Source organism: Coturnix japonica, chromosome 6 (genome assembly GCF_001577835.2).
Source record: "Coturnix japonica isolate 7356 chromosome 6, Coturnix japonica 2.1, whole genome shotgun sequence".
In the NCBI taxonomy this organism is placed as follows: domain Eukaryota; kingdom Metazoa; phylum Chordata; class Aves; order Galliformes; family Phasianidae; genus Coturnix; species Coturnix japonica.
Window position 1 is genome coordinate 3,870,881 of NC_029521.1, and position 16,841 is coordinate 3,887,721.

The window sequence follows — 16,841 nt, forward strand, 5'->3', positions numbered from 1 at the left end:
TCTTTCGAGTCGTGGCGTTGCAGGGGAGTGTGTGGGAGCCTTGCCGTTCGGCCTAGATTACAGTAAGGCCTCTCGGTTACGGGCCTGCATTCATCTCCTATTTTGCTTGATTCTTAGCGTCAAATTTCGAATTATATTGATATTTTGTGTTTATCCGGTTGTATTTCGTATAGAGTATTTGTAATAAGGTGTGCCTCCTAGATGTTGCCGGGGGGTGGTTTCTTTTCTATTAACTTTTTCCTTTCGGCCTAGGGCCCTCTGGGCCATACGCCCCTGGTCACTGGACGAGCGTGGATTTCTTAGTTCAACCGTGACAAGATTTTGGTGGAGAATTGCGGCAAATTTTGGAGTTGCTGTTTTTCTGTGTTTTCTCTGTTGCTCTTTAGCTTTAACGAGCTACGAGTTTTTTTTTTCCCTGTTAAGGAGCTAGTTCGTGTTTGGGATTGCTGCACGCGAGCTGGACCTTGAAAGTCAGGGACTGCCAATACTCCTGGTGATACTGTTTATGAACTATGCTGACTTTGTTTTCTTTTTACTTTTCTCTCTCTATGGAGGTAAACAGATGTGTTTTTCTCTACTAAATTTGGTTTTAGCAGGACTGTGTCCATTGGTTTCTCTTTTTTGAGACGCTCCGAACTATATTGGGCGCATGTTTCAGCTAGCACTTTTTTTCGGAGCTATACGAATTGTATAATGGATTGAAGGCATGGTTAGTCATGCGTCACGTTCGTATCTGTAACAGCTCCAGAGGGAGCAACTAAGTGCAACTAATTAGTACTCAGAATGGTGATTTTTAAGCGTGCTCCTCTGTTCTTTCTATGAATTTTATGCAGTTTTTAATGATCAGTGGTCACACTCTTACATCTCCTGCACTGTCTGTTGGATTAATTGTTAATATTATCTCACTCAGTAAATCTGGATTTTAACATTCCGAGGAAGTCTTCCTAGACCTAGAGTATATTCTGAGTGGCAGGGAATTGAAGATATGATTTCTCATAGGACTATGATCATTCTTCGTGTTAATTGTGTTAGCTTTCACTTTCTTGACACTTTTGGTGAAGTCATTCCTGATTTGATGTTTTTTGATTTGCATTTTTGAGGTCAGGAATTTGTTGTGGCTTCTAGGCTTATGATCTAGGATGGCATCTAAATTTGTATTTTGGGCCAGCTAATGCTTATTGGCCTAGTCAATAACATTCTGAGAGAGAGAGTCTTAGAGCTGAGGCAGAAAAACTGTGGACTGATGAAGGTAGGAGAGTAGAAAAAGCTTTTGAAGCTGAGAGAAAAGATCTCCTGTTACAACGAGAACTGCAATCTGTACGAGAAAGAGAGTCTTAGAGCTGATGCAGCAAAAACTTTGGGATGAGAAGGTAGAGAGAGAAACAGCTTTTGAAGGAAGAAAAGAATCTCCTGACAAGAGACTCAAGTGCTGGGTAACGAGAATAGAGAGTCTTAGAGCTGACAGCAGAAAACTTTGGGGATGAGTAATAAGCTCCCTGCAATCAGCAACGTCAACACTCTGCTTCAGACTGAGCGCTGACGCCTCACGGTCCGGAACTGACCTCTCACGTCCGAGCAAGCGCCTCACGGTCGAGTAAACCTCTTCAGACGCGCGGGATGCTCTCCGGCCGACACAAATGCCTCCAGACCGATCACCCCGAAACTTCGTCCAATCCAAGTACTGCAGCGTCCAGTGCTGAGTGTGGCATCCCCAGGAACATGATGCTTCGCATCACCTGCGACGACCCTCCAGTCGAGTCAAGAGCGGAATCTGGGAGTCCTGTGCAGGTATCCCCGGTCCAGTGGCATAACGCTCTTCAGACTGAGCACAAGCCCCAGTCGAGGCAGCAACCAGCTTCAGTTCCGAGCATAATTCGGTCCGAGCACAGAAGCTCTCTCAGTCCGAGCACGGGCCTCGGTCCGAGCATGGACATCCAGACTGGAGCCGATGCCCCTCCGGTCCGAGCATGACATCTCCAGACTGGCGCGATGCCCTCCCGGTTCGAAGATCGAACTTCCAGTCCGGCACAGCGCGGTCCTGTGTAAGTGCGTCGATCCCCTCCAGTTCCACATGACTCGATTGACTCGTTGTAGACACTGACCTCAAGGCCCGACTACAACGCCCTTCAAAGCCAGTCGAGCAACCCTCCGGTCTGTTGTACGACGAGCTGCCTGCTGCTCGACGTCTCTCCATCTGAAACCAAAGACGCTCCAGTCAGGTACGACATCTCCGGCAAATGGACACCCTCACAGTCTGAGCGCCGTATGTCTCACTTAACCAACCACCGGGGCACAGCTACAATGCGTGGTTGCCTGTAGCAGGCGAAAAACAAACGAGTTTCAACTCAAGATGAGAGAAAATGCAGAAGGAGTTAGAAGAGCGTGAGGGAGTTAGGAGAGCGAGGACGAGAGAGCAGGGGGACTAGGCGAAGCAGGGGGACTCAGGAAGGTCGAGGGGACTCAGGAGAGCAGGAGGAGTCGAAGACCAAGAGGAAAGTGGCGGGTCAGAGGTTGTAGAGCGTATTATAGAAAGATGTTGAGGAGGAAGAGTCAGAGGAGCAAGAAAGTTAGGAGAGAAAGTTAGGATGAGATGAAGAGAGGAGGAAGGTCGCTTGGAGGACATAAACAAGAGTCAGAGTCAGGGTCCAGAGCAGACGAGGAGCAAAGCTAAATTTTTCTTTACGAGATTTCTCGAGTCCAAACTAATAATGGGGCACCTCACAACACAGCGTGCCACATTAACACTGGGACTCCCTGATAAAGTAAAAGGTGAGCAAAGTATAACGACATATTGATCGATTCTTTAAACTGAGTGAATTCGAGATCTGAGAAAGGAGTTGTCTACACGTCAGCCAAAAGAAAATTATGGTCAATCTGGTTAATTCGGGCTGCTGGGAGGATGGTGCAACAGTGCGTGGCTCGATGGCAGTGAAGCTTCGCCACTGGGTAGCAATTTCCGGGACACAGTGTTGGAACAAGAGTATACGGCATCAGTGCCAAAATAAGTCCCTACACCTTGGAAGGGATGTGTATAGCGTAAGAGATAGATTTCCCCTTTACACGGGACTTGTGAGCCTGAGGAAAAAGAAATGGATCTGATATGGAGAAAGGTATCAATTTTTGAGAGAAAGGGCCTGGTGGAAATGCTCTCACCAGCCCCCAGTTCATTATCGTAAAATTCCAAACCAATTACATATCTTGAAGCAGTCCGTTCCACGAACAAATGTGCAGTTGACTTTACAAAGGCGAGCTCCAGAAGCAAAATGCCAAGTGCAGCTTGCATTGGGAATACTGGCAAAGGGAAAGAAAAGCCGTTTGGTAAGAATGAGGATAATTAAGACTTCAGGTAGCTTGAATTAATTTATAAGTGTCTGCTACACGAAGTTAAGCTTTATCTTCAGGCCCAGTTGCGCAGAATGGGCGAAAAAAAATAGTGGAAAGGTTAGAGAACATAAGGTGAGGAAACACAAGGAAGTATTGGACAAATGTGGTAATGTGCTGAGTAGATTGTAAGTCAAGGTGGTACAGATGATGGAAACAGGATTTCCACGATCACTCTATTGAGAGAGCGATTAACACATCAAGTTCCTCTCGATCTTGTATCATCGAGAAATCTCAACCATAAAAAGAGATCGTCTCATATCAAGAACGAAATGATGAAGACGATACGTGTTTTGCTTTGGTTGTATTTCTTGAAGTAATCATGGGGAGGATTATAAAGAGTGGTTATAATCGATTCACTCTGCACGTCCAGGCAGCGATTGAAAGATTACAATACAAACAACCAAAAAGGTGACTCTTGCAAAATCGTGGGGAGAGGTTCCATTTGCTGGCATGCAAGCGAGGTAAACAATAGAGGGGCCCTGCCCCAGCCAGGGGGGGAAGGGAAACAGAGTTATACTGGATGTTGGATTAAGTGGCCTGGCACAATTCTCAACTCAGCATGAGAATGATAGGTAAAAGCCGTGTGGTTGTGACACTGTGCACAATGGCCACCCTATGCCTCAAGTTCACCAAGGGACACAACCAATTTATAGTCATGGAGTGCACTGGGTTTCCAAGAATTTGACTATGTGGCAGGCCGAAATAAGCCTCACTGGAAGAACTGGCGAATGCATCCTATTGTGATGGTCAGAGGCTCATGGTATACGGGAATCGATGTACCCTTAGGGATGGTTATATTTCAATGGATCAAGGGGTGATCGATGGGCCTTTGGGATAGCTGCTGTTTGTCAGAACAGGAGATGTGGTTAAGCAGCTGTAATTTACCTGGTTGTCAGATGGATGTGCCGTGGCGGCTCTTGGTGGGTGTTGTCGTCTCCATGGTATAGAACAAAGAGGGTGTGCGAATTTGCCTACCGTTATAGAGTGGTTCACAGCGATGGTACGGCACCATTATTTCGTGGACTCAGTTGCGTCCATTGATAAGTCGATTCGCCAAATTTTAGGAAATATGCAGGGAGTGATTAGCAAAACGTCACTCTTGCTTTTAAATAGCCCCATATGGCCAGGCGTAAAACCAGTGGGGAATGGAGGCTGACGGTAGATTACGGTGGCCTGAAGTGAATTACCTCCATTAAAGTTTGCTGCTGTAACTCAGACAATGCTAGAAATCCAGTGATGAATTGGAGTCAAAAGATAGCTAGTGGGTATGCACATTGATATTGCTCAATGCCTTCTTTTCCATCCCATGGCTGCAAAAATGTAGGCACAGTTTGCTTTATGCTTGGAGAAGGTATTCGTGATAGTCTGGAACCGTTTGTCTACTCAGGGGTGGGAAGCTAAGCCAGAACAATTGTTGCCAGTGGATTGATCCAAGCTGTTTTGGACAACAGGGGTAATGCTCTGAGCACTTGCAGTATATTGATGACATTGTGGTGTGGGGCAATACAGCAGCAAGGTTTCCAAGAAAGGGAACAGATAATCAAATCCTTTTGCAGCTGGTTTTGCCATTAAGCGCATTGCAAGGTGAAGGGGCTGCCAGGAAATCCAGTTCTTAGGTATAAAATGGCAAGATGGACGTCGTTCACATCCAGCAGTATGTGAGGTTGACGAAAATCATCTGTATGTCCGCCACAATAAAAACAGATGACCAAATCTTTTCTGGGAGTAGGTGGGCTTGTCGTGGAGAATGCATGTCAGAACTACAGTGCACATAGTTGGAGGCCCTCTCTATCGGTAAACTGAAGATAGAATAATTTCTTCATGGGGTCTGAGCAGGGCGGCAGGCTTTTGAGCAGATAAACAAAAAATAGCCGTCCCGTGGCTTGGGGCCAGTACGGACGGGTACATGGAGTGAAGCAAGTCTCTACACTTGTGCGTGGATGAGAAAGGCTCTCACCTGGGTTTGTGGCAAAGAGCCTCAGGAGAGACCGAGGCGACCCCAGGATTTTGGAGTCGAGCAGTATTATAAGGGTCTGAGGAGCGCTAAACCCAATGAGAAGGAGATCTTAGGCGTGTATGGGGGTGTTTCGTGGCTGTTCTGAATAGGGTGATTGGGGAACAAGTAGGTTCAGCTTCCTTCTAAGCACCTCGTTGCCAGTAAATAAACTGGTGTTTAAAGGACTAGGTTCCGACGTCAGTCTGTTCTGCGACAGAGTTAATATAGAGTCCAGGTCCCGTGACCTATCGTGTTGTTCCCTGGGAGATGTAGTCTTCTTCTGATAAGTTGCAGATTCAATAAAATTATTCATGCTTTATATGATGTTATGATGTGGAATACTGATAGCAAAAATTACAAAATTATTAAACCATGACAACAGGGTTTTTTGGTTTCTGCTGCAGCAGAGCAGGAACGAATGGGAATCCCAAACAGTTGTGCTCAGTGCCCAGACTCTGCTGAAGGGAGCACTCCATGAGCCGCAGATGGAGCCCATCATTTTCCTGGCCATACGGCCTTACTTTCTGCTGGCAGACACACAGGTCATATGCCCAAGCTGCCAGTGCTCATTTGAAGCTTGCAAAGATACTGCATCAGAACAACTCTTAATGGCACGCATAGAGCCTGGTAGCACTGCAATTCTGTATTGGTTTGGTTTATTTCCAAAGATTCCAAGACACCTTTACTATACAGCTTCTTTTCAGTGACACCAAGAAGGGCTTTAGGCATTCTTCTAATAAAGGACAATTCTGCCACAAGTTTTACGGCTACGAGGCAGCTCTGAAACAAAGCCCAAGCAGCTGTATTCTGTTCCTAGAATGGGAAACAGATTAGGAGGACTTGGACTGGAAGACATAACATTCAATATTCCAGAACTGCAGAATAGTAACCCATTAAAAGTATTAAATAATACATTTAATATCACTTCTAATAGAGTTCTTTGGAAAATGCAGAGTTGACTGCCTAGGATGCAAAAAGAAAGTTAGTTTGTTCTAAGTATGAGGCAGTATTAGTCACATTTAGAGTAAAACAGGGTACATGAAAACAAGGTGTAAGCCGTACATTCTCTGATGTTCACTCCTTGTCTTGGGAGAAAACTGTGTAAATAACCAAGATTTTTTTGCCTGGTTATATGGGGTTATATAGAGGGTGGTGACGCACTGGAACAGGTTGCCCAAGGAGGCTGTGGATGCCCCATCCCTGCAGGCATTCAAGGCCAGGCTGGATGTGGCTCTGGGCAGCCTGGGCTGCTGGTTGGTGACCTTGCACACAGCAGGGGGTTGGAACTGGATGAGCACTGTGGGCCTTTTCAACCCAGGCTATTCTATGGTTGCGTTCCTTTTTTTGCACTTAAGACTGCACTTTCATGCCCCAAACCTAATAGAAGAGTGTTAAGTCTGCATAAAACATAGTATCTTTACTGGAAAGAGAGAATTGTTTGGGCTTCCTTCATCTGAGATGCTCTCTGTTTTATTCAAGATGTCCAGTATATCGGTCTTTTAATTTGCTTTACTGAATAATCCGTTGTACCCACCGTTCCTGTCTGGCAGATAATAAACAAAAGCAAAACTAAGGCAGCCTTCCATACAAAAGAAAACCAGAACTCTGCAGAGGTACTGTATAGAGATGATCATCCATGCCAACAAATCAGTAAACAGCTCATACGGAGGAGTCGTTCACTTCTTTGTACAACAGATGAATCGGAGACAAAGCAACCTCTCATCAGCTCAGCTGCCTGTGCTGTGCTGCCTCGTTTCTAACAATATCTACTCCAGTCTTTTTTGTTCCCTTGGCAGGCATTAGCCGCAGGCTTGTCTATGGCTGCCCACAAAGGTTTTCCCTTCCTCTAGGTCTTAACTTGAGACGGTGTATGAAACGTTAGGTTTGTTTCTGGTCTTACTGATACCACTCATTGTTGCATGTATATCTTTAAAGTGCTTTTAAATGTAATATTCTGGTTATTTATAAGCTATCCCTTCATTAGTTTGGAACATCCAAGCAGTCTCAGCCATCACGCCTGAGGAAGTGCTGCTCAGTACAGGGAGAAAAGCGAGAACGCTTCTTTCGCATGGCAGAATTAAGCAACTCCGAGTGATTCAGTAACCCTTATTGCTCTATGGTTCAACATACCCCTTTTGTAACAACTCTTGTATGGTTAAACATATCCTTTTTGTAACAACCCTCGCTCCCTTATTTAGCTTATTTTAATAAACAATTATGTTGCAATCAGCATAAACTCGATACATTTCTATTTGCTATGTCTGGGCCAGGCCGCTGCTGAGAAAGCCTCCCTGCAGAGAATAACCAGTTAAGTGGTTGAATGGCTTCCTGTCTAAAGGCTAGAATCTCTCTTTCAATTATTTATACCCTGTAGCAGAAAGAATCATTCTTGTCTCCCACTGTCACATCAATCACTGACATTCTCAGGCAAGAAAAAAAGTCTTGGCAAACAGTGAACACTGCTTGCATCTTGCTGGCCGTATCTTGAAGCTGAATATACATTAAAAAATGTATATGTGTGTGTATCTATATATATACATATACACTCACACACGCTATGTGTGATATTTATGTATAACATTTACATATCTCTTCTGCAGCTGAACCCAGACTGCATCTGGTTCATATCTCTGCAGCTAACACAGAATCATAGAATGGCCTGGGTTGAAAAGGCCCACAGTGCTCATCATCCAGTCCCAACCCCCTGCTGTGTGCAGGGTCACCAACCAGCAGCCCAGGCTGCCCAGAGCCACATCCAGCCTGGCCTTGAATGCCTGCAGGGATGGGGCATCCACAGCCTCCTTGGGCAACCTGTTCCAACCCATCTCTGATGCAGAAGGATTATTTTGGCATTTCTAAACCTTCCATTTGTCGCTGGGAATTTGTTGAAATTAAAAACCCAAACCTTTCTGGCTAGAGGTAATTGTCCTTTCAGACAGTGCCACAGGAGCAGATGGGTGCACTGTGGGAACCCACCACCAACAGCTTCCTGTAGCTGCAGCTTCCCATGGGGGGAGATGTTGGCTTTTTAACTATAAGAGTGGGGAGGTACTGGAACAGCTGCCCAGAGAGGCTGTGGATGCCCTGTCAGTTCTTGGAGGTGTCCAAGACCAGGTTGGATGGGGCCCTGGGCAGCCTGGGCTGGTGTTAGATATGGAGGTTGGCAGCCCTGCCTGAGGCAGAGAGGTTGGAGCCTGATGATCCTTGAGGTCCCTTCCAACCCTGGCCATCCTGTGGTTCTAAGAAAGAAGGTCAGAATACTTTTATTACACCGTGTGCTTTACAAATGTTCTTATTCTTCCCTGCTAGCCAGCCCTGAGTCAGTAAGGTCTTCTGGCAGGTCCTGCTGTGCCTCTGTGCCTGGCTGCCAGGACTTCTGTCCTCAGTCTCCTCTGCCCAGCCAGCACCTTGTCAGGTCGTGCTTAGCTCTGGGGAACCCAGCCTGCAGAGTGTAAGATAAAGATGGGCTCCCTCTCATCTCACCATCTCAGATCCTCCCATCCCTGCAGTCTTTAGCATACAGAAGCCTCTCCTGTGGGCAAGTCCTTGTTCCTCCCCAGCTAAGGGAACAGTGTGGTGAATGCAGAGAGGAAAAAGGGAGAGACCATGCTTAAGTGTTCTCTGCAGTCATCTGCTGACCCCTTGTCCCACAGCGTGGTGCTGGTGTGGTAGACAGTAATTCCACAACCACTCCCAGCACCAGCACTGGGAAAAACGTGAAGTCATGTCCCTGCAGCATCCAATAAGGAATTGTTTTGCACACGCAATTCTGGAATTAGGGCTCCAGATGTGATTATTTACATTTCCCACTGTCCTCCACTTTCAGGTTTTGAAACACGTGTCAAGATCTGCGCCATTCCAAAGGATGTGTTTTCCAGCAGGGCTGCTCTATTTTTCTCTTTCTGAAGATAAGAAATAATCGTACGTTAATAACAGCCTCTTGCAGAGAGGATGAGAAAATGGCACTTCTTTCCCACCCCGCACACGTCTCCAACTTTATGCTTCCTTTTTTATGGCACCTTGGAAATACAAGAGACCATTACAGACAGTGCTATGCCACAGTGACTTGAACACAGAAGACTTGTGCAGATGTGAAATAAGCATCTTACCCTATTTCTTGGCACGTGAAATACAGCTGCATGACTCTTAACACTGTACATACCATTACCAATTGGCCCGTAGCGCCAATTTGCCAGCAGAGCATTGGAATGCTTTAACAGAGACCAGCAAGTATTTATTGATAACTTATTTATGAATGATTCCACTAACTTCAGGGGAGTACTTAGTTATATGAAGTCAGATGCAGCAGGATTGAACAGCTGGCCACTTAGGTTTTCTAATTAATATTTTAAATACTTTTATACAACTTTGGAGTACCATAGTGTTCTTTTTTATCAGAATAATAACTTAAGCAGTGAAAGTCCATTCATTCATTGCAGAGGAGGCCGTGAGGATGCTCAGAGGACTGAAGCACCTCTCCTATTAAGGAAAGCTGAGGGAGATGAGCTTGTTCAGCCTGAAGGCTCTGGGGAGACCTCATTGTGGCCTTCCGGTACTTGAAGGGAGCTTATAAAGAGGAGAAGAGCCAACTTTCTATATGGGCAGGTAGTGATAAGGGGGAATGGCTTTAAAACTCCGAGAGTGAAGGCACTGGCACAGCTGTCCAGAGAAGCTGCGGGTGAATTGAGGCATTCAGGGCCAGGCTGGATGGGGCCCCGGGCACCTGGTCTGGTGGGAGGCACCCCTGCCCATGGTGCGGGAGCTGGGAGCAGATGATCTTCTAGGCCAGCTCCATCCCACACTATCTTGTGGTTCTGTCATCCTGCTCCTTGTTTATGGGGTTTGCTGCCTATCGATACCTAGGAGGTGATGCTGCTAGAATTCATATTTGTATCTACTTCATTATAAAACTGTAGTTGTAGCTGCAGGAAGAGCTTCAGGGCTTTCAGATGGGCTGAATTTGGAAGCAGGATTTCAAAATTAATAGCAATTTTGTTCGTTCAGTTTTGGGTTGGTTGTTTTTTGTTTTGTTTTGTTTTGTTTTTCCTGAGTACTCTGTCAAAGGCTGTAGAATTGAACATTAAGACAATTTACTTGTACTTACTGAAAGGGCTCGTAAGATTCACCCTTTCCCCCACCTGTCCCAACTCAAAGCACAGAACCACGTCAGCTCAGCTGGTATTTAGAAAAAGCCATCTTTAGAAATACTCCCTCCAACCTGTATTTTAGATGAGTCATTTGTTCCCTTCGGGTTCACACTGCTCAGGGCAGCCAACTACCTGAGTACTTCTGGCACTGATGGAAGTCATCATCTGCACACCACTTTTTTCCCCATGTGGGAAGCAGATTTGCTTACTTAACTGGGAATCGAAACAAAACCCTCACCTTTCCATCTTGCAGAAATACAGCACAAATAGGAAACACTTCAAGGGAAACGTCTGCAAAAACAGTGTGCGCAGATAAGACAAAAGAAGCCATCAAATTATTTCATATTACAAACACTTGGAAGCAGTAATGCATTTCCTGATGACATTTAAGTCAAAATTACTTGGGTGGGGGAATACTTGTTCAGAGCTGTACTTAGCGTAGGTATTTGTGTCTCACAGCTATGAGCTGTGTGTTTTGTGTGTGGGATTTATGGCTACTTTTAGTGCAATTTTTCACAGGAAATAAAGGCTGGAACAACTGTGTCTCATGCTGGGGCTCAGAGACAGACAACACTTTCTGTACCCGCTGCCACTTCATTATCTCACTCACCTACTGTAGAGCAACGCAGCTTCATGCGTCCCAGCTGAGCACCATTGCTGGAGATAGCTGATAAACACAAGCTCTTAATTAATTAAAAACACCACCCAACTCTTACTGCCTTAGTTGCTCAGGCTAACAAAGAATTCCCATTTGCAAGCATAAAGAATGTGGAAAGGACTGGGCAAAATGAAACAAACAAAAAGCCAGGACAGAATAGAATACAACACCTAAAAGTGAAGTAGTTTCAATTCTAGCACGGCACTTCATATCACAGTTTGTGCAAAGTAAAAACCTGCGTTAGGGTTTTGGCAGTCTGACTCTCTGTTTTCTGAAATCACAGACTTTAATGGAAACATAAGGTTTGTACACAAAACAACATCTGAAAACAGCTAAATCGGAGCAAGCTTTGGTAGAATTGGATTATTTAGAATAATCATCACAACGTTAACAACGAGTCACTCGGGAATCACATCCCAACATTTGTAGCGAAACAGAAGTTATCTTTAACCATATTAGATTACAAATAAAGACAAAACTAGTGCTGATCATTTACTCTTCCACATAGAACACATGACCCATAGGCAGACCATTCTCCTCAATATCAACACAGTGTCGTAGGCACACGTTTTTATATTTCACCTTAACAAATCTAGATGACAATTTCTTGGCATGGGTTCATTAACAGTAGAGTAATAGACCGCTTTTACTGTGCAAGTGTTGCTTACTCATAGCTTTTGAGATAACTGGTTTGATTGGAGCTGTGTCACGGCAGTGTTCTGTGCATGGCAGTGTATCCAATTCTGATCTGAGAGGAGGACTCCAACCCACTGAACATGAATGCAAACAAAATCTCTTTACTTTAATTCAGACTAAAAAATCCTATACAGTCCAAATTGAACTCATAAAAGGAACTGTGATTGTACAAGGTCATACGTTTTAACATTAGTAAGATGTATATGATGGAAAATAAATCGTGTCAGATGAACACTCTTGATTGCCTTCAGCCTATACAGCATATCTTGTATTAAATTTATCTCCATTGTGCTAAAGGTAAGAGCAATTAAGACTAATAAAACAAACTCTCTTCTGATTAAGACAAGACAATACACTTTACAAGACTTCAAATGTTGAATCTCAAGTGCTCTATTGAGTTACTTAATGTTTGCTTCTAAACCAAGATACAGGCTTCGTTAGCGCCAACATCATTGTAACCCTTCTCATCTGATAGCAATATCAGTAGCTTGGGAGCGTGTTTCCCCCCTCCCTTCCATATATTTGTGCTTCCTACTTGAATCAAGAGGTTGTATGCCAACAGCCACCATAAAAGTAGCAGTTCAAGTACATTTCCCATCCAGTAAGGTTGTAATACAGGATGGTTAATCTAAAAAACTGTGAGGATGAAGTGCGGAGCCATTTGCAGTAAGAAGTTGGCAAATGGAACCCTACGCAAAGTGGCAATCTAAAAAGAAGTACTGGAACTACAACTCTTATCCAGCTTGATATGCTTTCTGAAAGGGGAAATCACCCATTATAGCTTCCAGCATGAATAACACACTTTAAAGACTACCAATAAAAGAGTTTGCCAGTCTAAAGGTTGTCAACTGTACAAAGAACGAGCCAATGGACTTTCCATTCTTTGCATGTTTGTTCCCCTCGTGAGTCCATTACCTTTCACAAAGAAAATTTTAGCTATCAAACTTGTCCACAAATTTTGCCGCTGAGTGTGAAACCATCCAGTTAGCATATACACTATCATTTGCATATCTTGAAAACACAGAGTTAGTGCCATCGAATCTTGTGAGTGGAACGGGACTCTCCTCAGGCCAGTTCGGGTATGACATGCCTAAAAATGAAAACAGATAATTTTTTCTGCACTGAAGAACCATAACTTCATGTGCAGACAGTAAGGCCCTTGGCAAAACTCCCTTCAATATATTAAGCCAGTCCACTGGATTTTGTCCCAAATCAATTCGTATAAATGATGTTTCAAAATCCCTGAAGCATAAATTCAGATGTAGGCAAAATCCTGAAAAAAAAAAAATAAAGTGCTTTCTTGATAGAAAAAAAAAAAAAAAAAAAAAGGTGCGCATGCACGTGTGCATAATAGAAGCTAATAATTTTTCTTCTGATAAGACTCCGACTTTTCCATCAATTTCTTTTTTAGTGATCGTGAAGCAATATATTGCTTTGTCAGAGGATGTTCTTGCTGTACAGGAAGTGCTCCAAGAATTGATCAGCCTATTTGGGACAGTATCCAAAGTTCATTCCAATGACAGATTATTTCCACTTACTTAAACAGTTACCCTCCCTTTGGCTCGAATGAGATTTTGGAGTTACTCTCATCCCCTCGGCAGGGATCCCCTGCTTAATTTTGGAAGATCCCAGGAGCACAACTTGGTCAAAGTCCTGAGCGCTCATCCAGCATTTAAGCATGTATTTAAAGAACTTCATGATTTGCACTGAGTCCCTGTAACGCTTCTCAGGCGAGGCACGAGGGATCACCGTGTTGGAAGCAGAGTGCTTAGCACCACGTTGACCCTGCTGTGCCAGGAGACACCTACACCAGGGCTGAGATTTGCAAGAGCAGAAATCTGTATGTTGCTTATTACACATTCAGCATCCGCCATCCATCTCAGTGGCAGATCTTTTTGTTACTGCCTTCTTTTTACAATCTGGCCAATGAGTGAGCATCCCAAAGTGAACGTGAGCCTGGGGAAACCTACTAAAGGAAACTATAGCTGAGGTATGCGTTAATAACAGGCCCAAAGCCAGGTATATACGGTAACTTTTAAGCTAATAGATCCAACTTTTCAAAAGTCATACCGCCTGAAGAATGATTTAAAAAAAAAAAAAAAAATCTATCATGTGAGTGTATGTCTAAAAAGGTGTAGAATATTTAATCAGGAGACAAAATGTAGGAGTTTTGGCAAGAACCATTTTTACTGTCCATCTCACCATCACAATATGAAAGCATATGTTCTTTTTAAAAACACTTGCTACATCCTTCAATCAGAATTTAGTACCAACATTTTCATCATGAACCAAAGGACGTGAAAACAGCCGAGTACTTTCAAAATGCACATTATCAGTTCACTCTTCAAAGGACTTTACGTGTCGATTTGGTCTGTATATAATACTTATATACAGCATTTTTACCTTCTGTATATAGTACTCTGATTTCTTTCTATGACACATTAAATAGACACTGCAGCTTATGGATCCAGAGTACCTTAACAGCAGCTGAAATTTAGAAATCCATCTTGATAAAGTAGAAACACTGCAGATGGGTTTTATCATTTAGCTGTGACAAAAAAAGTGATATATAAAAAAAAGGTCTATTGCTTAAATTAGAGGTGCAGAATCTAACATACTTGAAACGTTCCTGGTTCCCCCCCGAACAGGATTGTTGAATTAGATCCTCATTAGCATTTTCTATTTCCCCTGAGAATACTTCCCTGATTTTTTTTTTAAATTGTATGATATCTAGTCATTTTACTTATTTTCACATCCTTTTCAAAATGTTTATTTTAAACACAGCTGCAAAATGACTAAAGGATGATCCTGATGCAAACTCTGACATTTACCAAAGAAAAAACAAAAAACCAAAAAAAACCAAAAAACAACAACAAAACAAACAAACAAAAAAAAGCCCAAAAGAAGCTTCCAAGCAAATTTTGATTGGCTTCGTTCAGACAAGAAACACTGTAATGGGGTTACAGAGTCTGAGAACAGTGCAGAAGAGAAATCTTTTGTTTTGTGTTGCTAGAATCTAGTAAATGCATGTGAAATTCTACCATAGAGTTTGTTTTCAATCCACGTGGAAGGAAGGGTTCGAGGGAGGGGAGCATTATTACAGTCCACGAGAGGTGTCTCCTCTTCTGAGAGCCCATCATCATAAAGTAAGGAATCAGAAGGGGTGGAAGCCGCAAGATCTAAGTAGTCCTAAGAAACAAAGACATAAAAAGTTAGGTTAAAGTAAATGGCAGTCTTACCTCTTGGGTGTAAAGTCTACACATACACCTTTGATAGTACTCGTAGCACTAGACTAGGCTGCTCTTTTCTGCAAGTACAGCGCCTTTGGTTACTTCCCTTACTTTATTCTGCTCATCGATAGCAAGACCAAGAAGCTTATGGGCTTTGCTATCTGATTCATTTGACCTTTAGTTCCTGTTATGCACTGTATAAGTTTGAAGGAGAGGTACTCAAGTAATCTCATCATTTCACAAAAGCTGTTACGTAATTACACAGAAAATTAGAGCTGTGTAAACATTGCCACATAAAGCTTTTGCTGTTCTAAAAACAAATATTCAGATTAACCAGAAAGCTTCACACGTTTACACCCACGCTGCTGAATATACAACAAATATAATATCAAGGGCAAGAGAAAAATGACTCCTTTTTTTTTTCTCTCTCTTTTGGATTGGCTTTGGTTTTAATTATACTGAACGTGCCAGGAAATTTGCCAGCTTGTACAGTCCAGCTTTGTCATTAGACATGGGGATCGTAAGGCTGAAGTTTCCAAAGCCGCTCTACAAGGTAGTACTGCTTTCAAAAGTCTGGATTCATTTGATATAAATTAGGTGTTTAAATGCCTTAAAGCTTGCTGAAGAGTAATTATCAGTATTAAGATAAAAGCAGATTGTTCGTTCTGTACACTCAAACTCAGATGATTGGAAAAGGTTTCAAAACCTCATGCTTGCTCCCACTTACCCTACTCTTCACCATCATTTTCTCCAGTTCCTTGCTGATCTCAGCAAATGTTGGCCTTTTATCTGGTTCTTGCTTCCAGCAGCGCAACATCAGGTTGTACCTGTTGATCCCCCATGAAACAGAAAAAAATCATTTATAAGTGGGTCAGGATTCTGCTCAAATCATTTAAACACAGCTTTAACATCAAAGCCACTCAATTTACATCAAACTTTATGTTACATTATGTACAAGAATGGGCTTCTATTTTCTTAAGTGTTTATGAATTTAAATGATGGTGTGTTTGGCTGTCCTTGCAGGGCTGCAGACTAAGGTTGATTATCTCCGCCTTCTCAGAGGGCTGCCTCACACATAGCAGCATGGCAGATTTCAAATTAATTTTGCTTACATATGACTTAGAAGACATTGGAATATCATGGTCATGCATCTCAAAACATGGAAAACACGTTAATATCAAAAATCTGAACATTACCTAAGACTACTGGTACAAATAAACATTCTTTTGATTGCTTCTATTACTGCTATTTTGTCATCTATTTTTATTCTAGGCTTCAGAAGCTTAACTCTCCAACCCAGTGTGCCATTCCAGTTTTCAAGGCTAAGCACTCTAGTTAGAAAACTGTTCTACCTGAGGAGTTAATTGAGTGTAGAAGCTACAGCAAGCTCTTGAAAAGCACTGTGTTTTTTCCCTTGTTCCTGATTTTATATTACTTGACTCTATGAGAATGCAACTTAAGAATATGACCCCTCAAAGGGCTCTAAAAGATCATCAGAAAAAAATCTGAGTAAATCCAAAATATCTCAAGTAGTCAGAAACTGAATAGAAAAAAAACCTTCAGATACGGTCAGATTGCCTAACCTAAGGAGCATTAATGCTGTAATACATGTTGGAGAAAAGAGGAAAGAGGTCCTGTTCCCTGCTGAGCTGGGATGTATAAACAAAAAATACTTGTTGGAGGATATTTGCAAGTGAAATTTGTAAACTTCTATTCTGCCCCTAATTTAG

General features: G+C 43.0%; 1 protein-coding gene and 1 long non-coding RNA gene across 3 annotated transcripts in view; one reads left to right on the plus strand and one right to left on the minus strand.

Annotated features, from left to right (window-relative positions):
- LOC116653627 overlaps window positions 1–16,841 on the plus strand; it is a 44,233-nt gene that overhangs the window by 3,762 nt on the left and 23,630 nt on the right. The gene's annotated exons all lie outside the window — the stretch shown is intronic.
- The window catches only part of RET (ret proto-oncogene), a 73,963-nt gene continuing 68,574 nt past the window's right edge, over window positions 11,453–16,841 (minus strand). For both annotated transcript variants that reach the window (XM_015866142.1, XM_015866143.2), the window contains exons 18-20: window positions 15,839–15,938; window positions 14,923–15,070; window positions 11,453–12,971 (exon numbers count right to left, since the gene is read on the minus strand). In XM_015866142.1, coding sequence (XP_015721628.1) covers window positions 12,814–12,971; window positions 14,923–15,070; window positions 15,839–15,938 — 406 coding nt within the window. In that variant the 3' untranslated portion in view covers window positions 11,453–12,813. The remainder of the gene's footprint in view (window positions 12,972–14,922; window positions 15,071–15,838; window positions 15,939–16,841) is intronic.